General features: G+C 49.5%; 1 protein-coding gene across 8 annotated transcripts in view; it reads right to left on the bottom strand.

Annotated features, from left to right (window-relative positions):
• Nucleotides 1–14,968, bottom strand: part of LARS2 (leucyl-tRNA synthetase 2, mitochondrial) — a 170,790-nt gene that overhangs the window by 26,453 nt on the left and 129,369 nt on the right. For all 8 annotated transcript variants that reach the window (XR_005781487.1, XR_005781488.1, XM_040445096.1 and 5 more), the window contains exon 15: nucleotides 2,240–2,340. Coding sequence is in view for 6 of the 8 variants with exons in the window: in XM_040445096.1 (XP_040301030.1) it covers nucleotides 2,240–2,340 (101 nt within the window). In the remaining 2 variants the exon portion in view is untranslated. The remainder of the gene's footprint in view (nucleotides 1–2,239; nucleotides 2,341–14,968) is intronic.

Below are 14,968 nucleotides of genomic sequence, written 5' to 3'. Positions count from 1 at the left end.
AGGGAAGGGAAGGGAAGGGAAGGGAAGGGAAGGGAAGGGAAGGGAAGGGAAGGGAAACAGAGGCCTGCACATTCTGCTGTCTCCTTCAGGGATTCGGGGTCTCCCCTGGAAGCCTGCAGCCCACCGGTGTGGGTCTCAAGAGCAGCAAAGCGCCCCGAGAGGTCACGTCAGTCACCGAAAACATGCTCTCGCACCATCGGGACCCGCGGGCTCACCTCACCGGGCTCTTGTTGAATGCGGTGTGCCCTGTGGTGCCCGCCAGCGGCCTGCTGTCCGGGAGTGTCTCCTCCCCACCCACACACCACCGGGCCAGACAAGGCCTTATATGGCTGGGTCTGGATGAGGTGAGCGTGTGGCCGAGCCCCGGGGGCTGGTACAAGGAAGGACATCTGGGAAGGCTAAGGGCTCTCCCAGGAACCGCAACTAAGAGACAGAAGCTCCCGTTTCAATGTTGTTGGGCGCTGGAACCATAACGTCCTAAGGAGATGGGGCAGGACGTGGCATCACGGGGCCCCGAGGTCACCTTGTAACCTGAAGTCAGGGGGAACAGAAGCCCAGCCTGGAGGAGGAGGGAGAACAGGGCAGAAGAACAGAGAGGAGGAGGAAGAGCAAACAGGGGCGGGGAAGGAGAGAAGAGAAAGTTCTAGGCCCGGCATCTGGGTGGCACCTGGGGACTGCCTGCACGCGGCGAGGCCCGGCTGGAGCCCCTACAGCTGGCTTCGGGTGATATCCCTACGTCCTGTGTCCACCTGCCTTTGGGCGTGTTTCTGTTCCTTCTAGACAAGCACTCCCAGACTCTGACCGCAACCAAAGTCCCAAGGGGCCGATGTGTGTACCCAAAAGCTAACTCCGCAGAAGCACGTCCATTAAGGAGAGGGAAGGCTGGCCTCGCTGACCCAAGTGTTTTTTCGAGGGGGCAAGTCCACGCGGGAAGGGAAAAGGAGCTCACAACACTGCCTGGCCCCACGACATCAGAGCAGAGGGAGACTGAAGTTGCTGTATCCCGGCTGCAGTGAGGCTCAGGGAACCACTGCTCCCTTTACCCTGCACGCCTCCTCCGGGCTTAGCTACTCTTTCCAGCACTACTGTGCAACTTACGAAAGAGGCATCTATCCAGGCAGAACAGTTGAGAAGTTAGAAAAAGGTGCCCTCTCTTGGCAAATGTGGCCCTGAGGTATATGGTTTGGCAAGAGGCTGCATCTCGGGCCCTGCTCCCCACCGAGGCTGGGTGCCTTTGAGCAGTGCACGGACTGCACAGCTGTACAATGGCAGCCCTGCCCGTAACACAGAGCACTTCATTAACAACTGAAATTTATATGCCCCCTGGATTTGGCTTCTTTCTCCTCTGGTCCCTGTTGGAGAAATACTGTCAATTTCTTTTCAAGCTTTTTTTCTGTCCCACGGACCATTCCAAACCCTGATAAATTACTGCATAATTAGGTAATTCCATTGATGGGTTCCACCTAAACCTCTCTAGTGTTTGGTTTGGAAGGCTGCCTACCATTAGGGGGTTGTTGGGTTTACATGATCTCATCCATTGTGCACTGGGTTTTCTAAAAGTAATGGCCAGAAGTCTGGGGTTTTCTCACAGTTGCCTCTCTGTCTCCCCCCCCCCCCCATTTCCTAACATGTCATTGATTTCAAGGGTATGCTGGGTGCACACAACATCCTCACCGTGCCACCTAAAGATCTGGCAAGAGGAACTACCCCTGAGGAAGAGTGAAAACACGGATGGCAGCGGAAAGCCTCGGGAGCACTGGAAGAAGAGGGAGGTCCAGCGATCGGGGAGAGGTGCTCCACAAGGGAAGTGCTGGGTGGGGCTGCTCCGGGGTTCCGACACGTGCCTAGAGACGACCTAGAGAGAAACGCTGGGAGGGTCCCAGGCTTGGAAGAGTGTCTCTTGGACCTGGGGACTCTGTCCCTGAGACGGACTGTCAAACACAAGCAAGGGCATGAGGTGATGCCCGGGCTGACTCTATTGTGTACAAATGAAAACCCTTCCAGAAGCGAACGGACTGTGGATGGGGCTGGGGCTGAGGAGCAGGTGGCCATCCCAGCCCCAGCCTTCAGAGGGCACTGGCCACCAGGCACAGCAGGCCTGGAGACCTGAGACCCACGGGGCCCTCTCCAGGATTTCCCACCCCACCGAGGCCCGAGGGAGCACCTGCTTTGTCAATGGCTCTCAGGCCTGGCCTCGTTCTCCCCGAGTACCTAGAAGGGACCGATGGGCCATTCTCACCTGTGAGATCTACTTCCTCTCTCTGTAGATATTGTCCAGACGACAGGCGGAATGTCTGCCCCTTGATAAGGCCTTGGGCCAGCAGCTTATGAAAAGGCTCTCTGAGAAAAGATAAAAGGAAAAGAAATCGATTGGTAGGGATTTGAAGCATCCAAAAGACAGCAATAGAAGCCTTTCCGGCTATTGGATAGAGACAACTGCTCTTCATAAAAGCAGGTAGTCTGGCCAATGCCACTTGGAAATCCAACTGGAGCAAACAGCTCCTTATAAAGAAGTGACTGAGAACATGAAGTCAGATCGGCAGGTGTTAGCTACTTTCCACTTGTCGAAGTGGAAAGAACACTAGGCTTCAGATTCGGAAGGCCTGGATTTGAATCTCTTTCCTCCTCAATGAATTCTATGAGCCAAGGCAAGTCCCTTACTTGTTCTTAACATCAGTTTGCTTATCTGAAAAGTGGAAACACTAAAAATCTGTCAAAGGCTTGTTGGTAAGATTACAGTAAATGATTGCATGAAAATACTTGTAAATTTTATTTTATTTTTAAATTTGCTGCAGTTCTTTTTAAAAAATTTTTTTAATGTATATTTGTATTTGAGAGAGAGAAAGAGAAAGAGAGAGCACAAGCAGGGGAGGGGCAGAGAGAGAGGAAGACAGAGTCCAAAAGGCTCTGAGCTGTCAGCACACAGCCCGACACGAGGCTCGAACCCATGAGCTGTGAGATCATGACCTGAGCTGAAGTCAGACGCTCAGCCGACTGAGCCACCCAGGGGCTCTACCCCCTCCCCTGGCTTTTTTTTTTTTTTTTTAAGTTTATTTATTTATTCTGAGAGAGACAGAGAGAGTACGCAAGCAGGGGAGGGGCAGAGAGAGACGAGAACAGAAGATCCAAAGCAGGCTCCGCGCTGACAGCAGAGGGGCCTGATACGGAGCTCGAATTCACGAACCGTGAGATCATGACCTGAGCCGAAGACCGACACTTAGCTGACTGAGCCACCCAGGTACCCCGATACTTGGAAATTTTAAAGAACCACACTAATGTCAGCTACAGGCCGAGTCCAGCGTCAGGAGGGGCTCGAGAGGACACAGGGAGGTTTAAGTCGGGGCTCTGCTAAAGCAGGCTGCTTTTCCATCAACCTTGTACACAGTGACCGCTTGCATTCTTAAAAAAAAACAAACACTGACTCCTACAGATTAACCACGCATATAGACTTTCTGTTCAAACTCAAACATGAACCTCCTCTTTTTAGGCCTACCCCCCTCTGAGGAGGTGGTTGTTATTAATAGCATGGTAAATACACCTGGAAACGTCTGGAAACTTTTCTGAATGCCTATGTGTGTATATACATATATATAGTTTTGTATAATTTTGGCAGATTTAAATAGATCATAATTCACATATATGACTCTGGTATTTCATTTAACTATATGAATGGATTTTCCACAACAGTCCATATAGACCTATCTCAGTTTTTTTTCCTTTTGCAATTGTTTTCACTTTTTTTTTGTTTTATTATTATTATTATTATTTATATAATTTATTGTCAAGTTGGCTAACATACAGTGTATATACAGCGTGCTCTAGGTTTTGGGGGGTAGATTCCCATGATTCATCGCTTACATACAACACCCAGCGCTCATCCCAACAAGTGCCCTCCTCGATGCCCATCACCTATCTCACCACCCCCTACCCCCATCAACGCCCTGGAAAACAGTCTGGAGGTTCCTCAACAAATTAAAAATAGAACCTGCTACGACCCAGCAGTAGCGCTACTAGGAATTTATTCAAAGGATGCAGGAGTGCAGATTCATTAGGGTACACGTACCCCAATGTTTACAGCAGAGCTTTCATCAATAGTCAAATTATGGAAAGAGGCTCAGTTTTTTTTCAACGTTTATTTATTTTTAGGACAGAGAGACAGAACATGAACGGGGGAGGGGCAGAGAGAGAGGGAGACACAGAATCGGAAACAGGCTCCAGGCTCCGAGCCATCAGCCCAGAGCCCGACGCGGGGCTCGAACTCACGGACCGCGAGATCGTGACCTGGCTGAAGTCGGACGCTTAACCGACTGCACCACCCAGGCGCCCCAAGGCTCAGTTTTTTTAATGTTTATTTTTGAGAGAGAGAGAGAGAGAGAGAGAGAGAAAAAGAGGCATGTGTGAGCGAGCAGGGGAGGGGCAGAGAGAGAGAGAGGGACAGAGGATCCGAAGCAGGCTCTAACAGCAGCAAGCCCAATGCAGGGCTCAAACTCCCAAACCGTGAGATCATGACTTGGGCCGAAGTCAGGAACTCAACCGACTGAGCCACGCAGGCACCCCCAGACCTATCTCGGTTTTAAACGGCTCTCTAGTAGTCTGCGGTGCCCATGGGTTATAATTTGTTTATAGTGCCCGTTTTCTAAAAAATGGTTTCAGTCACTTTCACTGGATGAATCCTGCAATATAAACTTTTTCTCGGAAGGGGACAAGGAGAGGCTGACCCTTATACTGAAATGACGGGGAAATGACATGATTTCCGATTTGAAACGGTTTATTCTGAAGAATCCACCTGATTCCGTTGTAAAGCACGAGAGCGAGAGCTATTCCAAACTCCAAGAATGGTTTGCGGAGACATGTGCTGGTTAACGCGTGCGCGTTTCGTATCTGTTGAGAGGTAGGAACGTTTGGCGGGAGCCCCGTTCTTCCCAAGCATCGCCAGCAGCACGATGCACCTTTCAACAGACAAACCCGTTGCTGCTTCAAGGTCACTGACGCGAGGCGGCTGCTATTTAGAAGTTCAAAACAACCACACGACCTCAGAGGCCCAGCAGACTACAAGTGTTGTTCTGGTGTCGTAGGCAGGAGCTGGCTCGGCCAACTTAACAGGACCCTTGTTTCTCACACAAGGCCGTGGGACTTCGGTGACCCGTGATGCTGAGTAAGGCTGCTGGGCGGGCCCCTGGTTTGTATCTGTGTGGCGCTTGTCCAACGGCTGTGCGGACAGGTGCGGTTTAGGGGAAACGTGCCAGGGGATTCAGGGGGTAGCATGGGATAGACCGACCGGAAAAGAGATGAGGGCCGGTTCGGAAAAAGGGATTCTCAGCCTTCATATTTTAAAATCTTAGGAGTGTATATCGTGTATACACGCAGGCATACGCGAGGGTGGGGGTGGTGGTGGTGAGGGATTTTCTTATCCTTTTTTTTTTGCCCAACGCGGGCCTCGATTGCACAATGGTGAGATCGGACCCGGAATCAACAGCCGGACGCTCAACCAACCGAGCCACCCGGGCTCCCTGAGGTTTTTTTCCACGGTGGAAAAGACCCACTATGCATAACATTCAAGTCGAATGTTACACAATTGTGCAAATTATTCAGTGTTATTATTGAGCGTCACAGGGGCCATCCGGCATGCTCCCATGTGAATCTGGAACAAACCCCACATGTGCACAGAAGTCATCATATCATTGTCCAGCCTCTAAAACCCATCTTCATAATAGACCCATTCGACTCAGAAGGCTGCCTTCCTCCCACCACGCTCATGACATTCCACCGGCAAAGTCACATTGGCAGAAGGGCATCCTTTGGTGCCACAGTTCACGTCCCATCAAGACTCCTAGGAAACAGGAGTCTTTTGTACAGAAAAACAGGACAAATTATTTAACAATCAAATGCCCTTGGATCTTACACCGCATTTGAATAACTAAGCGCCTTGAAGGGAGAGCAGTAGTGTCTGCGGCTTCCCGGAACACCTGCACAAACGCCACAGGGACCTGTGTCCTCGGGCTACGCAGGCTTTATCTAGAGCAGGCCGGGGTTCTGATGCCCAAGGACCCACGTCTGCATTCTCCTCAGGAAGCTCAGAGAACCGCACCCCACAGACTGAGCGCGGGGTTTCCTCTGCCATCAGCCCTGTTTACCTGCCTGGTGTCTCTGACACTTTAAACCCACTTGCTTGTTCCTCGCAGAGGTCACGCGCACACTTGGCTGTCCCCAGAACGGGTCACACTCCCCAGGATCAGGTGCCCCCTGGCAGGAATGCTGTCTCAGCCTGCGTTCCCGGGGAAACCGGGACTCGCCCTGCACCTCTGAACTCAGGCATTCCGTTTTCTGGGTGGCCGCTTCTGTCCCCTGCACACGTCCCCAGGCCCTCGTTTGTATCCCGCGGCGTCTGGGACACACCACGTGAGAAGCGTGTCCGGGCTGTGCCGTGATTACAACGTAAAGACCAGTCCACATCCGGCCCTGTGCCCATCACGGTAAGGACTTTTGCTCCCTTGGTCTTCCCTCTGTCCCCCGCACTGAGTGCTGTGCCCAACAGGCAAGCTCAAAACAACAACAACAACAACAACAACAAAAGGAGACGTGGTGAAAACGTGGACGGGTGAATGAACGCATAAATATGCACATTCAGACAAAAGGACGGTGGGACGCAGGTGGAAGACGCGGGTGGCTGCTGTTGCTGGCTCTTGAAGGCATCTTTGCCTTCCATCCGATTCCAGGATTTTAACCCCATCCCATTCGCTCCGCGGCAACAGTTTTAAAACAAAATCAAGTCATATGGCCACTTTTTATCGGGCAGGTCAAGAAACAGACTGGACACAAACACATTCGAAAGCACCAGGCACACGGAGCCAGTATTCCCCAAGGAAGGGCTGCCCCCGCCAAGCTTCGCGGAGCATCGGTGGGGTCAACGGGGCCGATCTGTGCCTGCACTCAGGGTGCACCGGGTCACCTCTTAGGCTGGAACCTTCCTCAGATTAATTTTTCATGCTGCAGCCTCACAGGAAACAGAAACAAAACAAAAACAAACAGACCGTTGCTTTCTCTCCTCTGTGCCTGGTGCCAGTGGGATGAATTTCTGTTACTGTCTGCACAAGTTTTTGAGATTTTTCCTTTCCTTTCCCACTCTGAGTGCAACGGCTTTGGTAGCTCTTAGGGGAAATTAAAAATCAGGGTGGAAGGAGGGAGGGAATAATCTGGATCCCAAAGACAAAGCTGAGCAGTATGGTGAAAATCCACAGAGCTTTTAGCCTCCAGAGGGGGCCAGAGGGTGGGGGGGTGAGAACCCAGGAATCCTGCTCTGGCCTCTGCAGGTTATCAGGTGGCTCGATGCTGCCACCTTCTGGGAACGGGCAGCACTGCACCTGCCAGCACGTGGCCCTACTTCCAGAAGCTCTTCGGGGCCCCGTGGGTTCCAATTCTTCTTCTTCTTGTTTTTTTAAGTAAACTTCGAAATCAAGTGCCGCGCACATATCGAAAAGTACACGGATCCTGGGAGTAAAACCTGATGAATTTTCACAACATAAGCACACCTGTGATGGCCACAGAGCGTCACCAACCTCCCAAAGGCCCCACCTCCCCACCTCGGTCACCACCAGCCGGGCCGCTGACACCATCGATTAGTTCTGCCTGTTTCAAAACCACTTCTAACCCTTTCCAGGTGAGGGCGAGGGATCCCAGGGGCCTGTACACATTGGAGGCTGTCCCCAGAGCTGGCCGTTGGCGGTGTGTCCGGTGTGGTCCTGGCAGCTGGGCCCGGCATATACTAAATTTTATTATGTATTAAAGGAGGCTGCTCCTCTGCCCTCCTCCCGCAAGCCTCCTTCCGGTGCTGAGTTCATGGTGGGTGCTTGATATCGTTCACTGGTTTGAGCTAAATGAACGCCGTTTCCACGAGAGGAGAAATAAAGCTGCCAGCAGCAGAGGCGGGGACAACGTGGAGAGGGACACGAGGTGGAGGGAGAAAGGCCGATAAAGGGCAGGCACGGGACATTATGGCTCCCAGGTGGGGCCGCGACTTTTCTGCAGGGAGAGGCGCAGTGAGCGGTTTCAGACTCCATCCACTTAAGCTCGCAGGAAGGTGGGTGGGAGCAAGGGGACGAGTGGGGGGGGGGGGGGATAGGGTCCCAAGAGCCCAAGAGCGTTAACACTGGATTTCACGGTGGAAGGGGCACTTCCCTGCTCATTCCCCAGTGGTCCCCCCCCATCCCCCACTCTTCAGGGCTCCAGGGAATGATCCACAGGACCTTGGGAATCCAGTTCTCATTCTCGTGGCTGAAGCCGGTCACATCCACCCACAAGTAGTGTAGCTCGGAATGAGGAACCACACTTGTGTATTCATTCAACGTGTATTTGAGCCACAAACGGGTACAGAGCACTCTGCGGTTAGAAGGCTTACAGTAAAACGGTGGGCCAAGACATGCTCAGAAATAACCATCAACGCCATAAGGAGGACGCTCTAGTGTGATATGGAGGCGCGAGGTGCATGGGAATGAGGGACAAGGACGTCAAGGGCCCTGCTGAGCTCGGAACCCGGTCCCCCTGGAGCAGCGTTCACACCATCGCCAAGCTCATCACTCAGATTCACAGCCAGTGTAACGTATTCCCTACGTGCTCATTCATTCACTCGACAAATGGCACCGCGGACAAACTTGCAGAAGCAACTGAGTTACTCATGCATCACAGTGACCGTGTACAGCCGAGGGCTTTATAAGGAAGTGAAAGATCTGAAACCACCCCCAAACCCCTTTGGCGTAGAAGCATCAAAGGTGGGCGTCACGCAGGGTCTCTGCCTGCGGGGGCCCGGCTGGTTTCACGGCCATGGAGGCAATGCCGCGCTCTTCGCTCTGTCCCCGCTCTCCTGCTGTGCCTTTAATACCACCCCTAGAGGGGCGCCTGGGTGGCTCAGTCGGTTGAGCATCCAACTCTTGATTTTGGCTCAGATCATGACCCCAGGGTCGTGGATTGAGCCCCATGTCAGGCTCCGTGCTAAGCGTGGAGCCTGCTTAAGATTCTCTGTCTCCCCCTCTGCCCCCTCTCCCCTGCTTGCATTCTCTTTCTCTCTCTCTCTAAATAAATAATATAATAAAAAAAAGAATAAAAAAAAAAATACCACCCCGCGTTTGCTGCAGCACAGCTATGTGCGAGCAGAATCATGGGGAGTGATGTTCTCTTCGGTACTTCCTTGACGGCTGGTCATGGAAAGCCACCTTTGTGCCACCAAGGTGGGAAGGGGGGGGCAGGTGGAAGGGCAGAGTGGGGAGGGTCAGTAATTATTAGGATAAATAAGGAATTCCAGAACATGGATTGATAGGCTATTTTAAGTGTCCTTATATATATTAAAAAAAAAAAATGTATGCAAAGGAATGTATTAACTGGGATGTGGCTAACAGAATCCCAGGATTCGTCAGAGCCCCAACTAGCCACCGCAGATGACATTTCACCTACTCAGGAGGCCCTGGACAGCCCGCTGCCCACTCCCTGGCCTGGTCAGCCGGCCCCTGTATAGATCTGGAAAGAAGAAAACAGAAAGCCCTGGATTTCTGAAAACAATCTCTAACAACTTTTCAGACTGATTTTGCAAACTTCCTCTTCCTTGCCCTGTGCTGAGGGGCCGTCAGAATCACATAATTAGCCAGGGTCTGAGCATTAAGCAATAGCTCATTCTTAAAATACTACCATTTCTAGGGGCGCCTGGGTGGCGCAGTCGGTTAAGCGTCCGACTTCAGCCAGGTCACGATCTCGCGGTCCGTGAGTTCGAGCCCCGCGTCAGGCTCTGGGCTGATGGCTCAGAGCCTGGAGCCTGTTTCCGATTCTGTGTCTCCCTCTCTCTCTGCCCCTCCCCCGTTCATGCTCTGTCTCTCTCTGTCCCAAAAATAAATAAACGTTGAAAAAAAAAATAAAAAAAAAAAATACTACCATTTCTAGGGGCGCCTGGGTGGCTTGGTCGGTGAAGCGTCTGATTTGGGCTCAGGTCACACATGATCTCCCCCCGCATCCGGCCCTCTGCTATCAGCATGGAGTCCGCTTCAGATCTTCTTTCCCGCTCGCTCTGCCCCTCCCCTGCCTGTACTCTCTGTCTTTCTTTCTCTCTCTCTCAAAAATAAACATTAAAAAAATACTACATTTCTATTTCTTAGCAACCAGCTAGCAGCATGGAAGGAGCCCTTACTGATATGGTGAGACCCAAGGTAAGTTTCTCTTCTCTTCCTTTTCCCCCAAGGCTCATTTCTGGTGTGATCAGAGAGACACATAAAAGCTTGGGGGACTCGGGGCACCTGGGTGGCTCAGTCGGTTAAGCGTCCGACTTCAGCTCAGGTCATGATCTCGCGGTCCGTGAGTTCGAGCCCCGCGTCGGGCTCTGTGCTGACAGCTCAGAGCCTGGAGCCTGTTTTGGATTCTGTGTCTCTCTCTCTCTCTGACCCTCCCCCGTTCATGCTCTGTCTCTCTCTGTCAAAAAAAAAAAAAAACAAAAAAAAAAATAAAAAAAAAAAAAAAAAAAAAAAAAAGCTTGGGGGACTGGAGCCCGTGGCGTTCTCAGTGATCAGCAGGCCACTGTTCTTGGTTGACAACAAACCACAGGGAGAATGTCACTTTGGGGAACGTTGTGTCTCCCCAGAGTTGCAGTTAAGAGCAACAAAACCTGACAGGATTCCTGGGCCTACCGCCGTCCCTCACCACTGTCCCTTACAGAGGGAGAGACAGGCTTCCTTACTGCAGTTCAGGGAGGAGCTGGGTACGTCCCTCTCTGCAGTGCGCCCCTGCGGCTTCCGTCCCGGGGACGTCCAGCCACAGCCAAAGCCCTCCCCTGGGTACTTCCTCCCGGGTACTTCCTCCCGGGTACTTCCCTGCTTCTGAATCTACGCTGTAAATGACTGCTTTTTTTTTTTTTTAATTCTTTTTTCCTATTATAAGGTTGTACGATCACTGTAAAAACTCTGGAAAAAAAGCAGGAGTGCCTTAAAAAGTAAGAAAATCACCAATAAGTTCATCTTCCAGAGAAAACTAGTGTTAACATGTTGGCATAGTTTTTTCTAGTCTTTTCTCTTGCTCTGTGTATGTGTATATATGCGTGTGTACATTTAAATACAGAGATATAGCCAAATTGCATCTATGATTCTGTATCATGCTTTTTTTTTTTTTTTTTCAGTTCTAGGTACTTCAGATGCATTTCTCCGTGTTACTAAACATTCCATGTAATATAATTTTAAAGAGTTGTACAGGGGCTAGACTTCATTCACTCTTTCTCAGAATGTGGGGGCGATAGGGCATATCTGAACTTGTAGCTACTTGAAATAACACGTGTACAGTTGGGTGCATAAGTTTGCATTTCTGATTATTCCCTTGGGCTAGGTTTCTAGAAGTACAATTAGTGTGTCCAAAAGTGTGAATGTTTCTAAGGCTCTCGTAGTATATCATGAAACTGCTTTTCGTAAAGGTTGTTCCAAACGGCCTTCCTGCAGCACAGGGGACGCTGTTCATCGCAGCCTCTCCACTATACGGAAAATGGTGCCTCACTTCTGTTTCACTGTATTTCTTTGACTACCAGCGAGGGAAGCATTTTAGGGTAGGCCTCTTCATCATTTGCGTATCTTCTTTGGCAAATCTCCCGGGGACATTAATTCTGGCTTGATCAGTAACCTGGTATTTCTTTCTTTCTTTTTTTCTTTTTTTAATGTTTATTTATTTTTGAGACAGAGAGAGACAGAGCATGAGTAGAGGAGGGGCAGGGAGAGAGGGAGACACAGAATCCGAAGCAGGCTCCGGGCTCCAAGCTGTCAGCACAGAGCCCGACGCGGGGCTCGAACTCATGAGCCGTGAGATCATGACCTGAGCCGAAGTCGGCCGCTTAACTGACTGAGCCACCCAGGCGCCCCAGTATTTCGGATGCACAACAGCACACGTGCTGTCCCATGTGGGGGCACACCCAGCCCGGAGGCCAGCTTCTGGTGGAGGGTAAAGAGATCCATGAAAAGCTCAGAGTACAGACCTAAATGTGCAAGTGTGAAAGAGGGCCAGGACTCACGTAGAAAGCAGGAAAGAGTATTAGAACTACATAAGACTTTGTGGTAAGTTGATGAAACTTAGCCAGAATTAGAGCGAATCCAGTGCTTAGAGTCGACAGAATTCCTCGCACGTGAGGCCCCTGAGAACCAAACAGGTTACTTGTCCACACGCGAGGTAGTGGCCCACATGGACATGGGACAGAGGCCTCGGGCTCCCAGGCTATCACTACTACGTTCATTTGCTTGTTTGTTTATTTTTAAAGTAATCTTTACACCCACCATGGGGCTCAAACTTGCGACCCTAAGATCAAGAGTCACACGCTCCACCGATGGAGCCAGCCAGGTGCTCCTAGAGATAACTATCTTAGATGGTGGCCAGGGGGTTGAGAAATGAAAACAACAGGGAGTGGCAGTAGCCTCAAATCCCTCCCGGAAGGACAGGGCTAACCAAATGCTAACCAAGAGTAATACAGAAATAGACGTAGCAATCTCTGTCAAAAAAACACCAGCATTCTTCACAGAGCTAGAATAAACAATCCTACAATGTGTATGGAACCAGAAAAGGCCCCGAATAGCCAAAGCAATCCTGAAAAAGAAAACCAAAGCTGGAGGCATCACAATTCTGGACTTCAAGAAGTATTACAAAGCTGTAATCAAGACAGTATTTGGTACCGACACAGAAACAGACACTCAGATCAATGGAACAGAATAGAGAACATAGAAATGGACCCACAAACGTATGGCCAACTCATCTCTGACAAAGCAGGAAAGAATAGCCAATGGAATAAAGACAGTCTCTTCAGCAAGTGGTGCTGGGAAAACTGGACAGCGACATGCACAAGAATGAACCTGGACCACTTTCTTACACCAGACACAAAAATAAACTCAAAATGGATGAAAGACCTCAATGTAAGACAGGAAGCCATTAAAATCCTCGAGGAGAAAGCAGGCAAAAAACTCTTTGACCTTGGCCGCAGCAACTTCTTACTCAAAACGTCTCCAGAGGCAAGGGAAACAAAAGCAAACATGAACTATTGGGACCTCATCAAGATAAAAAGCTTCTGCACAGCAAAGGAAACAATCAGCAAAACTAAAAGCCAACTGATGGAATGGGAGAAGATATTTGCAGATGACAGATAAAGGGTTAGTATCCAAAATCTATAAAGAACTTATCAAACCCAACACGCAAAAAAACAAATAATCCAGTGAAGAAATGGGCAAAAGGTATGAATAGACGCTTCTCCAAAGAAGACATCCAGATGTCCAACTGACACATGAAAAAATGCTCCACAACACCCATCATCGGGGAAATTCAAATCAAAACCACAGTGAGACACCACCTCACACGTGTCAGAATAGCTAATATTAACAACTCAGGCAACAACAGATGTTGGCGAGGATGCGGAGAAAGGGGATCTCTTTTGCACTGCTGGTGGGAATACAAACTGGTGCACCCACTCTGGAAAACAGTATGGAGGTTCATCAAAAAATTAAAAATAGAACTTCCCTACGACCTAGCAATGGCACTACTAGGCATTTATCCACGGGATACAGGTGTGCTGTTTCGAAGGGACACATGCACCCCCATGTTTACAGCAGCACCATCAACAGTAGCCAAAGTATGGAAAGAGCCCACATGTCCATCGATGGATGAATGGATAAAGAAGATGTGGGATACATATACAATGGAGTATTACTCGGCGATCAAAAAGAATGAAATCTTGCCATTTGCAACTACGTGGATGGAACTGGAGGGTATTATGCTAAGCGAAATTAGAGAAAGACAAATATCATATGACTTCACTCATATGAGGAATTTAAGATACTAAACAGATGACTGTAAGGGGAGGGAAGCAAAAAGAATATAAAAACAGGGAGGGGTCAAAACAGAAGAGACTCTTAAATATGGAGAACAAACAGAGGGTTGCTGGAGGGGGTGTGGGAGGGGGGATGGGCTAAATGGGTCAGGGGCACTAAGGAATCTCCTCCTGAAATCAGTGTTGCACTATCTGCTAACTCACTTGGATGTAAATAAACAATAAGTAAATTTTTTTAAAAAGAAAGAATGAAAAAATAAAGTTCTGATTTAGATACGTGTCAGCAAAAACAGCTAATAAATAAAGAGACATAAATACACATGTGGTTGACAGGTCTCAGTTTTTCCTCCTAGGCCAGCTTGAAAAAGTTGTTTGAAGGTCTTCAAACATTCTGACTGGAGAATCCTGAATTTTACCACAGAAGGCGGGTGACTCTCATTTTGTTTGAGGCTGACCGGTTTGTGGAGACACCCCTGATGAAAAGGCCATGTTCAGAGGCCGTCCTGGCCCCGATGTGATTTCACAGGAGAGTGACCCTAACAACTGCGTTGAGACACGGAGATAAGGGGAATTTCTTCAAGGTCAGATTTTGAGTACTTAAAATAAATGTCTCCTTTTTTTGAGGGGGGGAGGGCACGGAATAGAATCTTACTATCTCGTAAAGAACTTTTAAAAACGCACACAAAATACTGCACAGATATATTTCGAAGTACACCGGACAGCTGTCCCTTACGTCTGATGGAAAAGCAAGTTCCAGGGGTGTCTGGAGGCTCTGTGGGTTAGAAATTCATTTCAACAGACACCAAGTCCTACCGCAAACGGGACTTGACAATTACATCCGAACGCCGCAAACATTTTTTCTCCTCGAATATAGTTCTCAAACCACTGTACGGGAGTCATAAAAATAGCCAGGCCTTGTCTTATAGTTTAAAATAGTTAGCCGTTGACTCATTTATTGGTTTGTTCACTGCTCCTGCAAATAACTTCAGAAGCACAAATGGGCCTTGGGGCCAGAAATCATTTATGGTCTTTGTTTCTAGACCTGCATCAGAAGGAAACGTTTCTCATGGTGTGTTTTCTCTCTAGCCCAAGGAGGACACTTCCTTGTGGAAACATAAACTTCTTTCGTTTCATTTTTTTCTTTTAAGT

This window comes from Herpailurus yagouaroundi, unplaced genomic scaffold (genome assembly GCF_014898765.1).
Source record: "Herpailurus yagouaroundi ecotype Mexico unplaced genomic scaffold, PumYag 193, whole genome shotgun sequence".
In the NCBI taxonomy this organism is placed as follows: domain Eukaryota; kingdom Metazoa; phylum Chordata; class Mammalia; order Carnivora; family Felidae; genus Herpailurus; species Herpailurus yagouaroundi.
The sequence above is the reverse complement of the archived record's forward strand: the minus strand, read 5'-3'. Positions and strand labels throughout refer to the sequence as shown.